Source organism: Coregonus clupeaformis, unplaced genomic scaffold, assembly GCF_020615455.1.
Source record: "Coregonus clupeaformis isolate EN_2021a unplaced genomic scaffold, ASM2061545v1 scaf0587, whole genome shotgun sequence".
In the NCBI taxonomy this organism is placed as follows: domain Eukaryota; kingdom Metazoa; phylum Chordata; class Actinopteri; order Salmoniformes; family Salmonidae; genus Coregonus; species Coregonus clupeaformis.
The window spans coordinates 185,293-200,442 of NW_025534042.1; the positions used below are offsets into that span (position 1 = coordinate 185,293).

At 43.6% G+C, this 15,150-nt stretch overlaps 1 protein-coding gene across 1 annotated transcript in view; it reads left to right on the plus strand.

The window, feature by feature from the left end:
- Nucleotides 1-2,441: 2,441 nt before the first annotated feature.
- Nucleotides 2,442-15,150, plus strand: part of LOC123485152 (protein naked cuticle homolog 1-like) — a 42,541-nt gene continuing 29,832 nt past the window's right edge. Inside the window, exons 1-3 of the mRNA XM_045216045.1 lie at nucleotides 2,442-2,787; nucleotides 2,915-2,947; nucleotides 3,227-3,366. Of these exons, the coding sequence (XP_045071980.1) occupies nucleotides 2,763-2,787; nucleotides 2,915-2,947; nucleotides 3,227-3,366 (198 nt within the window). The 5' untranslated portion in view covers nucleotides 2,442-2,762. The remainder of the gene's footprint in view (nucleotides 2,788-2,914; nucleotides 2,948-3,226; nucleotides 3,367-15,150) is intronic.

The following is a 15,150-nucleotide window of genomic DNA, read 5'->3' on the forward strand; positions in this document are numbered from 1 at the left end:
CGCAACACCATCTCTCCGTTGGCCTCTTCAAAGAACAGGAAGTGTGTCAGAGGGACAGGCCTTGGTTCCCAGCGAATGCAAGCGAGCCGAGCGGCTATAATAACAAGCTCATCTGCGTGTCTTTGGCAGAGGAGTTCAAAGAGAGAGGCCTGATTCCTCTGGTACAACGTGATGATAGACTCAGGATGCGGAAAACCGCTGTTTACTGGAAATGCACTTGGATGGGTCTGTGGTGGCTGGTATCAGGGAAAAACTTGATGCTTCCACTGTAGATACGTTAGAATCCTCCAGAAAAGTGTGAGGAGATTAGATTAGTGAGCATGACCTCCCCCTCAAAAAACATCCCACTAGCTTTAACTTAAATGAAACCACAGTAAAGTTTCTCTCAGTGCACTACTTTAGGAGACTTCCTGTGCAGGTAGCTGGTATAGTGCTCGTACCATACCGCCACCAGACCACACACTCTGAGACCAGACCTCCCACATGGACCTGCTCCCACGAGTGTCTTCAGGCTCGACTGCAGCTGAATACAGATAGAGGGGGAGGGGGAGAGATAGAGAGAGAGACAAAGAGAGCAGTTTTGCGGCTGCTGCCAGCAGTTATGATGGAGGTAGAGGCCCCGGTGCCAGTGATTTTATCTGCTGCTGCAGGGCCCAGGGCCTGTCAGAGGCAGACACTGCTAATGGAGCATGGCCTGGAGCCTTCAGGGAAGGACCAGCAGAGTGCAAGCCAGGCCTGGAGTCTTGAGCCCCAGGGAAGGACTAGTAGAGAGCAGGCCGTGGAGCTGCACACCCAAGCACAGAGTGCGAATTATACCATGACATTTGGGGGGTCTCTTTTTTTTTCATGGGACTTCCTATTTGTGCCGTGCACAAACAATGTGCATGGGCCTAATAGTAAAGACATGTATTTTAACAGAAAACATCTATTACCTTTTAATGTGGCATGAACACAACCAGTCGTGAGGTTTTCATCTGATTGTCAAACAAATTACATCAAAAAGTAGGCTACCTGCGCACATTCGTCCACTCCACAATCATTCCAGCATCCATTGGGTGAATGGAAAGTGACATAATTTATGTTACAAAACACCATAAAGTGTAGCATAATGACCTTCTGCGATTGTCATTAGGCCTGCACTCTTGTAGCCTGAATTAATTGATGTGTCTTGCTGACAAATTGACCTTTTTTGTAAAAAGAAAAGTCGGGACTCCTGAAAAGGGGCTGAAATACGGGACGCAAATACAGCTGTGTCTGTCCGGAGCTCATCGGTGTGGGAAACTGTGAGGGCCCAGTTGAAACAATGTTGCAAGTTCGCTGGACCCAGTTGATACTGTTGCAAGTTTGTTAATGAAAGCTCAAGACAGACAGAGAGAGAGGCAGACAGGGGGAATAGAGAGATGAATGTGATTGAAAGAACCTGAACCATCTGTCACTGGTTTAAACCATGACAGAGAAGTGGGGTGTTGGTTTCATTTGGAATAAGCTTTTATTTTCATATTTACCACTGTATCAGTACAAAATTGCATTTTAAACAAATAGGAGAATGGTTAAATTAGAGAACCACCTAAGTTTGACTTTTGTTGCATTTAGGGGAGCTCATAACTCATTCGGGGGTTAATTCGCACACTGTCCAGGCATGTGGGTTGATGGTGCAGGTGGCTGCCTGGCTTGGTAGATCTAAACTGCTGCATGAGGCTGACCAGGCCTGTAAACTTAAACATAGCCTTGACCGTTATAGAGGCCCGGGATAATTTAGGGGCCATTACACTTGGGCCACGTGGGAGCCATCCTGTTAAATTGTGCACTTTTTTTGTTAAAGCAATAATTGGCTATTTTTTTTGGTAAGACCTTGAACACGTCTCAAAGTTGTATGGGACTTCATGAGATGACTAATTTGAAATGTAGCTAGTATTGTATGCATTAAAAAAATGCTATGTTTCTCTTGATAGAGACACAAGCTGCCCTGTCTTCAGGCTCATACAATATGTTGTAAAATGTCTGAAGGGCATTTATGGTTTATTAAATGTATGCCCCAAATTAGTTTGTCTTGTGTTTATTTTAGTTATAAAACTGGGATCATAAAGTGTTCTATAAGTGCCATAAATATTATAAGTTGTATTCTATTTCATATTCGTTTTTGTTTATTCAGGACTCCCTCCCACAGTGTGAACTATGAAAAAATTTGTAAACAAGTTATTATAGGAAGCAATTAACCCAAAATAGTTATATGATTGATAAAATATTATGTTTGCATGTCTATCAATCAAAGACATGTTTTTATTCATTCTTTTTTATCCTCCAGCGAAATATCCTTTAACTCCCTTTTGCGCTGCTCTTCGACCACCGCGCCTAGTTGGCTGGCTGGGAATGGTGGTAGTGGTGACGGGGGCTGCTGCATTGCTGCTCTTTTTATATTTGGAGACTCCGAAAGAATCTCGGCTAGCTTTCATGTGCCGCCGTCGTCCAATAAAACAGAAGAGAGCCTGCCTGCAAGTCGTCTAATCTTGGGCGAGGTGTCAATCATGTTCATTCAGCGGTTGAAGTGCGGGTTTTGGTAACCGCCTCCTTTACGCCTGGAAGGGAGTCGAAGCCGGGAAAGCTTTCTACCGATCAAAGGCTAGTGTGGCGCTGTTGCCGTAGGATGTACTGAGCGCAGCCTGCTGCTTTCTTTACGGACGCTTCTTGTATCGTCTGGATATCGCTGATTTCTGGATTATAAATACATTTGATGGTTTTCAATCCCAACTCAATGCAGAGAAATGGGTAAACTTCACTCGAAACATGGTAAGATATGATGTTTTACTGAAAAATGTCACCCCTAATCGTTGATTTGAATGCTCACTTGCGGTAATACTTTCGAATAATGCCTATCTTTATGTTCTCTGTTTCTCTCACCAATTGTCCCGAAAAGCTGCGATTTGTAAACCGAGGGAGAGTCCGGAGGGTGAGTAGCCCATAGGCCTACACTTAAGACAGGCTATACATTTGTAGTCTATATTTTAATATATTTGTTGAAAAAATACATTTTAAAAAGTATTTCCAGTCTATCTTCCCATGTAACCATGCACCAATAATGACCGACTCGTCGGCAACATCCGACGAAGTCTACTATCATTCAAGAAAATTATGAAAAAAACACAACGCTGAGGAAAGATGTTACATTGTAACCTAACCGTAACATGTTGTTTACATTGTAATAACGCACCTTTTATGTTGATTTCAGGCGACAGTTTTGTAGTTAATGCCTGTTTGGCAAGGAAAGGAATTGACGATTGGCTCGTGAAACAGAAATACTATTGCACGGGCTCGCGGCTTGAGCAACAGGACTGTCACCACACGAATAAGTGCGGCTTGTCTACTCGGGTAAGTGAAATAAATATTTCAATATGACGTTATTATGATTTCAAAAACAAGATTGTTCATCTCAGTTTGATGTTGATACAGTGGAGCCTGGACCGTCCTAACATTCTTAGCTTCCCATTCGAGGTTTTAGCCAAGGCTGCATTTATTCTTAGTGGGAGAAGTTGTAGGCTAAAGTTTTCAACTGAATTTATCGGTTGTTGTGAATAAAGTACATTTTAAAAATACAAAAGTAGATTCTCAGTCACCTTATTGCAATACACCAATGGAATGATAATACCTGATAAATAGCCTACCAACTCTTCAGATGTTGCCCGCTTACTTTTTCTTCAAACACTCGTACAGCATAAAGTTTGCTTCTGACGTAGACCTATTCAAGGATATTCTCAAGAAATGTTGCTTATTTCTATGTTTTCTGTGCATTATGCAGAAGTTGAAAAGAAAACCAGAAATGTTGTAAAAAGAAAATAGCAGTGTGTTTAGTTATAGGCTAGTTGACTAATAATCTCAATGAAAAAAAAAGGGAAATTAATGATAATATAAAGCTGACATCACACGGATAGTTTGCATATGGGTTAAAAAAAAGTTGAGATAATCGTTATTTGCTTTGTTGGCTAGACAACATAGATAGACATTCTTGACTCTCTCATCCAGGCCCAGGGAATTATTGAATGCAGTGGCACATTAGAAGAAGTCTAATGCAGGTGTGGCAAGATAAAAGCTGCTATTTAAAATTCAGTGTGCAGGAACTTCTTCCTCTTGACCTGTGAAATTCTTATCAGTGTGTTAATTTCATTCCCATTGCAAACAGTTTGTAAGGACATGATCCATTTGAAGCAGGATGTTGTGTGTTTTGTGATTCTGGAGAATGAAAGTGTGACATGTTGACACTAACATGGCTGTTGACAATACATAATTTGCCCCATATACATGATAAACCAAATATTTAAGAGGGAAAACTTTGTAGGCTTGTGTTTAAACCTCACTATTAACAAATATATTCCCCATGTTTGTTTCAACGTACAGTACAAAACAACATGTTAGTACAACTTTGTCCTAAAGGAGCCCTGACTTGATACACACTGCTTACTTTGGTAACTGTCTTATCGTCAGACACTTTTGGTGCATGGGAACAAATGTGTCACACCACCAAGAACAGATGCTGCTGATGTTTATACTCTAGGTAATAGATCACGGCTGAGTTGAAAGCATTGCAGTCTGACAGACTGGTGACAGGGCTGCATTGTAAGGCTGGGGTAGAGGTGGTGGAGGTCATGTCTGTTTCAGATTTGTCATCCCGGTAAACACACAGTGGTTGCGTCCCAAATGGCACCTGATATCGGGAATAGGGTGCCATTTGGGACGCAGACTGTATTGTTGTTGTCGAGAGGAGAACTCCTTTTTGGAAAAGCTTCAGAGGAGCCGGGTGTAAGCCTCTTTGGTTAGGGATGCTCACTTCTCAAAGGCAGCATTTTTTAGGATTGAGAGCTCATCAAAAAATCCACCAGGACTTTTCCCCTTCTCAGCTACTGAGCTCACTCAGCCCACTGGAACAGTGGGAAGCTAATACACTCTGTCCAGCAAAGTGGCCATCATGTTGCGACCACAGACATACCACCATTAGGATGTTTACATGCTACATTTCATGCTACAGTTGCCCTCAATGAGAATCAAGCATTCGCTATCACACTATTTCATGGACATTGCATTTCTAGTGAGCTGCTCATGCTTGTGTGCATGAAAAGCACAAGAAAAGCCTTGTGTTACCTGAACGAGAGGTGTTCTAACCGTTTGCCGTTGTTTCTCTGGTTGGATTATCCCAAGCATTTATTATCCCAGCACTTTGAAACTTTGTCAATGCATGCAAAGGAATGTATCTAAAGTGAATATTTTATGTGATAGCATATGCCTCTTTTTGCTTTGCTTCTTATGATATATCATGCCATTATCATAAGGAAATGACCGATTGCAGCGCATACCAGACCAGTCTGGTTCATTTCATTTAAATGTCTCTGGTATGAGGAAGACACAGGGATATGCTGGTGAGGAGCCAAGCCAAGCCAAGGACTCCTTCAGGAAGTGACAATCAGCCTCAAGCACGCTGGCAAAATATCTTGATCAAAGTCCAACCTGCGTCTAAAGTACACAGTTGTTTTCTCTATCCCTGCCGTGAGGTGTTTTTAATAGCAGCACATTGGTCGGCGGGCTGCGAAGGTGTGAGGCTCTGTTAGCCCAGGGAGGTTGATGAGAAAAGCAGCGGGCTGAGCTTTTTATGACTTATGCCCAGTTTGTATTGACGTACGAGTGATCAAGTGTAGCACTGAGTGTCGTGATGGGGTCAGCGACAGGTCTGCTTGTTGCATGCACATGCTGTCAGGCCTCTAATAAACATCTTCATATTGTAATCGGACCCTCCTTATGACATCATCATCAGGGAGGAAGGGGTTCGGTGTTCTGTTCCGTGTAGTGTAGCAGCCCTCTGGGCGCGGTTAGGGTATGCATGGGCCCTCTGGTTCAGCAGACTCACCAGAGGGCATTGTGGGATACATGTGAAAGGGTGGGATTGTTTTGTGGAGCATTTTTTCATTCCCCAGATGGTGTGAAGTGATATTTGGCCATGATGGAAAAGGAACCCCACTGAAAAAGTTGGATGGATTTGAACAATTTGGGCTCGGCAGAGTTTCTGTTTTATAAATAATTTTATTATATGTGCCTAATGGCTTTCACAGCACTGCGGGATTCTTATATTTGTATTCACAGTTAAAAAAAAGATTTTAAGACACTTAAGTATGACAATTCTTGAAATTACGTTCTTGTAATAGCAATTTAGTGATAACATTTTTATAAATTGTGAGATATTTACTAGCAAATGTCTTATAAATGATATATGACTTAACCTTACCATGAAGAATTAACATTACAAAACTTGAGAGGAAGTTTGTGGAAGTTACTGCTTTACATAAGTCGTAGTAAATATCCTAACCCCATAGTATTGTCAAATGAAAAAGGGCTAAAACCTTAGCTAGGTAAGAATGCAATGCAAACAACCCTCTTAGCCTTTAAAAGCGGTTCATGTTGTATAGGATACATGTACTTTAAAGACTGTGTTCTTTTTGCCTCCCGGCTGAACTGAGATCCAGGAGAATGTGGGTCAGATGGTGGCAGCAGCGGGGAGTCTGAGACTAGAATCCTTTTGATCTGAAACCTCCCAAACCAAACTATCATATTCTTGAAAGGAGTGAGGGGATTACTGCCATAGCCTACCTCCTCCATCAAAATGAAATGCCCTTTTATGGAACATGTTTGTTTTGTAGAGCTTTAGCAAGGTTGTTATCATTAGTTGAGGTACATATGCATTGAATTGTGTTAAGTGGTAGGATAAGTCGTGGGGAGATGAGACTCCAGAGCCAAGAAGAGTGTCCTTGCATATAGATTTAGTGCATATAGATGATTTAAACTCACTTGTTCTTATGTATTATTTGAAATCAAAATTTAAGTAAGTTACCAAAGTTATTTTATGTGGAACTGAGCAGTAAGGACAAGTGGTTTTGTGGTATTGTCATTTGAGGTCCACAACAGGTGACCTGGGTACATTTTCTCTCCAGGCTATGGCCCTTTAAAGATAGAATCCACATTAGTGGAAACAGCGCCACTGTTCGCCCCAGCGCCATTGTTATTGTTTTTGTTTTGTTGACTAAATGGAGGTGAGCAGCGTCCAAATGGAAATGAGCAGTGTGGTAAAATAAATTGCATTACGTAATCTGCAGTTCTATCGCACGTGCAATAATGTCTGAGGGGGAACAAATAGTGTTTGTTCTTTGCAGTAACTTCTTTGTTGTTGTGTTATCCCAAACAGATGTGTCAGTTTCATCACTAAGGATTCCAGCTTTAATTCTGATTCTAAACACAGTTTTTGTTTTTTACTATGCTGTTTTTATATCTCCTATAAAGTTTTGTAACTTAGATTATTAAGTAGGAGTAGAGAACTCCACAATTTATGATTTGGCAGTTCCAATGCCTGTCTGGTCTGGTTTGTTGTGTTTTAAGAAGTCTCTGAGCCCAGGTGTTGAAGGTCTCCTGCCCTCCCCTGCCTTCTCCTGTCCTCTTCAGGCAGTGTTGTGAGTTGTACCCTAAGCCAGCGGTCTGTCTGGGGAATTTGCAATGTGCTGAAAGTAAATCACAAAGATTTCATTTGATGATTTGTTAACGCATTTTCCCCCACACCCTTGCCAAGTTCCTTTCCTCCTCCCTAAAGCCCCCTCTCTCCATCTCAGCTCTCTCCTCTCCCCCTCTCCCATTTTCCCTCTCAGGCTCCATCTGTTTCTTGTGTTTACCCTGTGGCCTTGCCTGGTTGTTGCTGATGAAATTAGACTGCATTTGAAGTGGGACAGGGAGGTGGATGTATAGACGCCCCCTCCTCTGTGAGGCCTAACCCTCTGTGTAGTAAAAGGAGGCCCCAAGTGATGCTACTGGTGGAGTCGCCGAACCCCTGCTCTGGCCTGACAATTCCAAAGCACATTTTTCAAAACCTTCCATCTAAGGTTTAGATTCTAAACCCATACAAAACTGAGACAAAAAATCTTAAGGTACATCTGACAACGAACAGCGCTCCGAAATGAATCGTAGAGTAGAACTTCTGCCCCCATCCCCCGTGTTTCTCATTTGGGTGCCAGCGCTCTGATTTTTGAAGTAAAGCTTTTAAATGTGCTCCCCTCAGCCTCTGAGTCTGATAAAAGACATGGCAGTTCTGTGGCCTAGCTTCTTTTATTACTTCTTCTCCTGTAGTGGTTTTTTATTGTCTTCACAAAAGCACAGGGTCCTTGTCTCGGCGCTGAATGCACCTTTCAAATGCAGACTCCTCTCTTCCTCTCTCTCTCTCTCTTTCGGTCCTCTCTCTCTTTCTGTCCTCTCCCCATGCCTGTGCTGTTCCCACCAGCTGTCCCCCTGCATGCTGTGTGTGACAGTGTGTAATATGCCCCTCTCCCGCCAGGCCATACCCCTCCACGCCCCCCTGGGAGGACAGGCCTGTTGTTGGTCTTTGAAGAGGCTAGGAGAAGTTTGGAGTTGTGGTCTAAGAAAAGAAAGCGTTTGCCTTTGGGGAGAGGGCTGGAGAGTAGGGGGACATGCACCTGGCTCTGTGTTATTCCAATGAGAATAGAAGAGAGGAGAGGAAGTCTTGTGTTGTCGTATCTGGGGGACTGGGAGGGAGAGGAGACGCAGGTGGAATTAGATTACATAGCTGGACCCTATGTGACAATGTAAAGCGGATAACCCTCATTGGGTGTTTTGTCAATGGATCCTCTGGAAAAGGTTTCAGTGAAAGAATGAGATAATAATGATACTAAATGATGTAAAATTATCTATACAAGATACACAGACATTTCATCTGTTGGCCCTGTTGTTTACAACTTTCTGTTGTGTGTTGTGATACTCCTGTGTTACATCTCACGTGGTTCTCCATTCATTTTAGTCTGAGTATCTTCACAATATTGTTCCATTGTTGATTTGTCTCCGTTTATTGTTGGGTTCCATGTCTGTGTGATGTTTTGATCTGATTGTTTATGTGTGTGAATGTGTAATAATAGTGATTGAGCATGTGAGGTATGGGGGCGTGCAGGGGGGACGGTATGGGACTTGTGTGTGTGTGTGTGTGTGTGTGTGTGAGGATGCCGTGTGTCTGGGATGGGCTGTCCGGATGCACTCAGGAGATCAAAGCAGTCCCCGGAATGTGCTCGGAATCTCCAGGGATTAGCAGCTGAGATTTGGGCTTTGTTTCCCCACATATCTGCTCACTGTGGTGCTACAGATAGCCCACCATCAATTGGAAGTGTTTCTCTTCTCCTCTCTCTTCTCTTATGATGCTTTGCTTTCAGTAGGAGTTGTTTGTATGTACAGTATGCTAGAATATATAATTTTTTAGTGTTATTTTAACACCACGGACCACAGATAGATATTAGTGCTTTTTTCTCTTTGACCCTCCCTTTGTCTTTGTTTTGTGATAGAGTTTAAAGCTTCCGGTTTTGAGATGGCTTATCGAATTGATGAGCGTGTGCATATAAAGTATCAGTGAAAGGCCTAATTAGTAGATTATACATCTAAATATAGAGCTAATCACGCTGACATCATCATGCTGAGACGAGATGCTCACTTCTCTTTATCCTTTTGATGTGTGGATGCATCAGACACTGTGTTTTGAAAAACAGATCTAGAAAGCAAATACAGATGTAGGATCTTACTTTGAGCCAGTTTCCAACAGCAGGAAACTAATCTTGCAGCAACATGAAATGTGGATGATAATTAATGGAAAAATGTTTAGGGGTTGATACATTTTTGATTAGGGCAAATAAAGTCTGACATTTCAAATTGGAAATGACAAACTTTAGAAGCATTTTAAAAACTAAAATACAATACAAGTTTGCATTTCCTGCTTTGCAAAAGAGTGATCAAATTCAGATCCTACATCTGTAGGCTATATCCCCATTTTTGTTTTACTCTGGCTGATTGGAAAGGGATGGTCACAGAGAGTGTTAGTAGTAATGGATGTTATATGGGACAGGAAGAATTGGTAAAGATGGAGCGTGTGAGGAAGGACCATGTATAGACTGAGTGGGAGAGAAAGAGAGGGGGAGAGATAGATTGAGAGAAAGAGAGGGGGAGAGATAGATTGAGAGAAAGAGAGGGGGATAGATAGCTTGAGAGAAAGAGAGGGGAGAGATAGATTGAGAGAAAGAGAGGGGGAGAGATAGATTGAGAGAAAGAGAGGGGGAGAGAGATTGAGAGAAAGAGAGGGGGAGAGAGATTGAGAGAAAGAGAGGGGAGAGATAGATTGAGAGAAAGAGAGGGGAAGAGATAGATTGAGAGAAAGAGAGGGGGAGAGAGATTGAGAGAAAGAGAGGGGGAGAGATAGATTGAGAGAAAGAGAGGGGGAGAGAAAGAGAAGGGGAGAGAAATTGAGAGAAAGAGAAGGGGAGAGAGATTGAGAGGGGGAGAGATAGATTGAGAGAAAGAGAGGGGGAGAGATAGATTGAGAGAAAGAGAAGGGGAGATAGATTGAGAGAAAGAGAAGGGGAGAGATAGATTGAGAGAAAGAGAGGGGGAGAGAAAGAGAGGGGAGAGATAGATGGAGAGAAAGAGAGGGGGAGAGATAGATTGAGAGAAAGAGAGGGGGAGAGAGACTGAGAGAAAGAGAGGGGGAGAGATAGATTGAGAGAAAGAGAGGGGGAGAGATAGATTGAGAGAGAGAGCGGGAGAGATAGATTGAGAGAAAGAGAGGGGGAGAGATAGATTGAGAGAAAGAGAGGGGGAGATATAGATGGAGAGAAAGAGAAGGGGAGAGATAGATTGAGAGAAAGAGAGGGGGAGAGATCGATTGAGAGAAAGAGAGGGGGATAGATAGATTGAGAGAAAGAGAGGGGGAGAGATAGATTGAGAGAAAGAGAGGGGGAGAGAGATTGAGAGAAAGAGAGAGAGCGGGAAAGCGACTCATGTAGTGGCGTTGGGCTCCGCTGAGCTTTCCATGTGAAGCTCAGTGCCCGTTTTAATCACACACTTAAAAGACTCTGCTGAAGTGGGCGTTTAAGCGTTTACACCCTGAATAATTCTCTCTTGTTTGTTTATGTGGTCCCCCTGTGGGTTGCGCTCTGGCCCATGTAGTAAGCACGGAATAATTTGACAAACAAAGTCGCTGCATGTATACGGCTCTTATAAATAGGACAAGATCATAATCTGAATAAAACTGCAATCACACACATAGACACACAGTCAGGCACACACACATGCACACATACACACTCTCTCTCAACATATGTATTTACTTGTGTTTATTGAGGATTAGTAACTGCCAAATACCAATTTAGTCTACTCCCACATTTGTATGTTTTCATTAGTAGGATGACACAGGGAGACACCAATGATGGTCTCCAGTCTACAACTCTTGGAGTATTTACTCTCTGCTTCAGACACAGGGTGACCACAAGGTCCCTGTGGCCACCTGAGTGACAGACTGAGAGAGAACAGAGGAAGTGGGGCATAGATCAACATTAAACAGCTCTGGGACCATTCTGGCCTCCTCCTGACAGCCAGCGTGGGGCGTAGGCCCTTCCCATGGCGCCTGGGACCCAGGGGCCCTGGGCCTGGCCTGGAGAGAGGTTCCCTACTTGAGCCTAGATTGTCTGTTAGGGGATGTTTTCGGCCTGGGCTGGAGGGAGGTGGCCTGGGCTGGAGGTGGCCTGGATTGTCTGTTAGGGGATGTTTTCGGTTGAGAGAAACCCAAACACAGGACAGGAGAGGGGGGCCCAGCTGTAAAGGAAGGCTCTGCTCCCTGCTGCTCTTGTGTGTTTATGCTCCACAGGTGCCTGAGAGAGGCCCAGAGAGGAGATGACTTTACCCCACGTCACAGCCTCTCACTGGGGCAGGACGACCAGGGAGGAGTCCCTAAAGGGCCATTTGGCCTGGCTGTTAACCTTAAACCCATTACTCATACTAAACACAGGCAGAGGAACCTCAACCGGAAGAGTGCTTAACCAGAGATGGAGTTGGTCTGTGTGAACTCTGAATGGAACTGAATGTAAAGTGGCCACAGGCTGTCAAGCGTTTAACTGTGACTACTGGTTTGTGGGGGTGCGTGGCTGGTTGGTTCTCCATCCGTAGCCTCTGATTATGATGCCTTGCCCAGAGTTGTTTTTGTTGCTTTGTGTATGCATGTGGTGTGTCTGTGTGTCTGCATGTGACTGTGTGTGGATGATGAGGGCAGCTGAGGGAATCTCCTGTGGGCTTTGACAGTCCTCAGTGGACAGTGAGTGAGTGCTCTCTACCCTTGGTTGTGTAGCAACAACCAGCGGCCTGAGCTGTAGGCCTCCGCACCAGGCAGAGGTTAGCACATGCCTCACTGTCTTGCCTCTGCTGCCCCATTTCAACTCTAACAGCACAACTATATTTACTAAACACAGTGTAACATTTCTGGGTCATTTCCACTCCAGAAGCTTCAGTGTTCTTCTAGCTTAAGTCTGCCCAGCCATTGGACTGTGGTGGGCCTAGCTTAAGTTTTATCCCTCTCTGAGGTACACCTGGGGCAGTTGGAAATACTGTTTCAAATGCAGTGTGTCGTTCTCCTCCTTCTTCTGAGTGAGCTATCTATCTGAAACGGTTCTGCCTTAACTTTCTGCTGCATTATCAGTGGAACCACACAGATTTAAGAAGTGAAAGACGGGTTGCCTGAAGGGAGTGGAAGTGGAACAAACCGACTGTACCGATTCATATTTGATGCTTCTAAGGCAATCCGCCTGTATGCCGTCGGTGTGATACTTTCACTTGAGATTATGAAGCCGCTGCTAATGCTACACATTCCCCAAGATCTTTGAAAGCAACAAAAGTGAGAGGTTCAATGACTGAGTTCTGGATTCTGTGAGTGGGGTGCTCTGAGAGTTGTTTTGTTCTTTCCTGTTTGAGTTCCCGTTTCCTGATTGGTTTGTCGCTGGTAACGTTTCCTGTGTGTGCGTGTGCGGTAGTGAATACACATGCTGTGCAGGCGATTGTTGATGTGTGCTTGCAGGGGATTCAGTCAAGCACGAGCGTGAACAACATGCTCCACCATAGTTCGTTATCGTGACCAACTGACAGCTAACCCTGACCACTAATTCTGGTTAGAGCTATGAATAGAAACCCTTAAACCTGCCACTGGCACAAGAGTGCTCTCTGTAGTGGAAGTGGTTATTTCTGCCCCTGTGTTTATTTGCTAAATTGAGAAGTTGTCTGTAATTAGAGAGAATGTTAGTGTAAAGTTTAAAGTTCAACATGTGAGAGATGGTTTTGAGGTAGTTCAATATGATAGGGACTAGGGATGATGTCTGTGTGTCTGTCTGGACTGAGTTGAAAAAGTCTGTGTGGTCTAAGGTGTGGTGACTCTGTCTTTCAGGTCTCTGGGTTCCTTCCCATGTCAGCCTTAGAGAAGTGTTCACCTAAACCTTATTCCACCTTTGTCCTAGGTTTAATAACAAGACACAACTATCTCGAAGTGGCTGTGAATGGTCCCTTTAGATAATGGCTTGGGACAATGAAAGAAGATGGACAGTCAGAGCAGGTGTAGGCCCAGATGTCATTTCCTGACAAGGTAGAGAGCAGAGGTGTGTTTAGCTGGATATCTCCCCAGTGCTCTGTCTGCGGTGAGAGGCTGAAGTGCCTGTCACTTTCTACTTCCCCTGAGGGCTATAGTTCTTGACTAAAATACCCCCTTCCTTCCTTCCTTCCTTCCTTCCTTCCTTCCTTCCTTCCTTCCTTCCTTCCTTCCTTCCTTCCTTCCTTCCTTCCTTCCTTCCTTCCTTCCTTCCTTCCTTCCTTCCTTCCTTCCTTCCTTCCTTCCTTCCTTCCTTCCTTCCTTCCTTCCTTCCTTCCTTCCTTCCTTCCTTCCTTCCTTCCTTCCTTCCTTCCCTCCCTCCCTCCCACGCTCTGAAGCACTTTAGACCGGTGTCTGAACCCACACAGACCCCTACAGCACCGTCTCCTAAACCCACTCATGATACTTCAACTAATTACCCAGACCTCCTAGACACACTGCGTCACGCCCTCTGGAACTCATACAGCTCTCTCTCTCTCTCTCTCTCTCTCTCTCTCTCTCTGCAGTGTTAACCCCACACTGCTGCCTATATGGCTCCTCTCCCCTCATCTCTTCCATGCTTTAGAAATGTGCTTCACTTCACTCTGCATTCAAAGACTATAACGGCTATAACGTAGTGATTTGTTACTCTTGGCAGACTAGGACACTGGTAAATCAAGGCCAAGTGACAAGCGGTCTCCATTCCTTTCCAATCCCGGCTCCCCCTGGGAATGGAGGCTTTTTCCCATAGAGGGTTCATCATAGTGGCTGGGCTGGCTGGCGGAGAAGAGAGTGAAAAACAAACACCATTGTAAATACAACCCATATTTATGTTTATTTATTTTCCCTTTTGTACTTTAACTATTTGCACATCTTTACAACACTGTACATAGCCATAATATGAAATTTGAATTGTCTCTATTTCTTTCAAACCTTTGTGAGTGTAATGTTTACTGTTCATCTATTTCACTTGCTTTGGCAATGTAAACATGTTTCCCATGCCAATAAAACCCTTTCAATTGAATTGAATTGAATTGAATTGAATTGAATTGAATTGAATGAGAGAGAGCAGTCCACCTGGAGTTCATATTCTCTCTGAATTTTAATTAAAAAAAAAATATTTAACCTTTATTTAACCAGGTAAGCCAGTTGAGAACAAGTTCTCATTTACAACTGCGACCTGGCCAAGATAAAGCAAAGCAGTGCGATAAAAACAACAACACAGAGTTACATACGGGGTAAACAAAACATAAAGTCAAAAATACAAACAGAAAATATATATACAGTGTGTGCGAATGTAGTAAGTTATGGAGGTAAGGCAATAAATAGGCCATAGTGCAAAATAGTTACAATTTCATATTAACACTGGAATGATAGATATGCAAAAGATGATGTGCAAATAGAGATACTGGAGTGCAAATTAGCAAAATAAATAACAATATGGGGATGAGGTAGTTGGGTGGGCTAATTTCAGAATGGTGGGTAGTATATGGGGCTTTGGAGACAAAACGGATGGCATTGTGATAGACTACATCCAATTTGCTGAGTAGCGTGTTGGAGGCTATTTTGTAAATGACATCGCCGAAGTCAAGGATCGGTAGGATAGTCAGTTTTACGAGGGCATGTTTGGCAGCATGAGTGAAGGAGGCTTTGTTGCGAAATAGGAAGCCGATTCTAGATCTAACTTTTGATTGGAT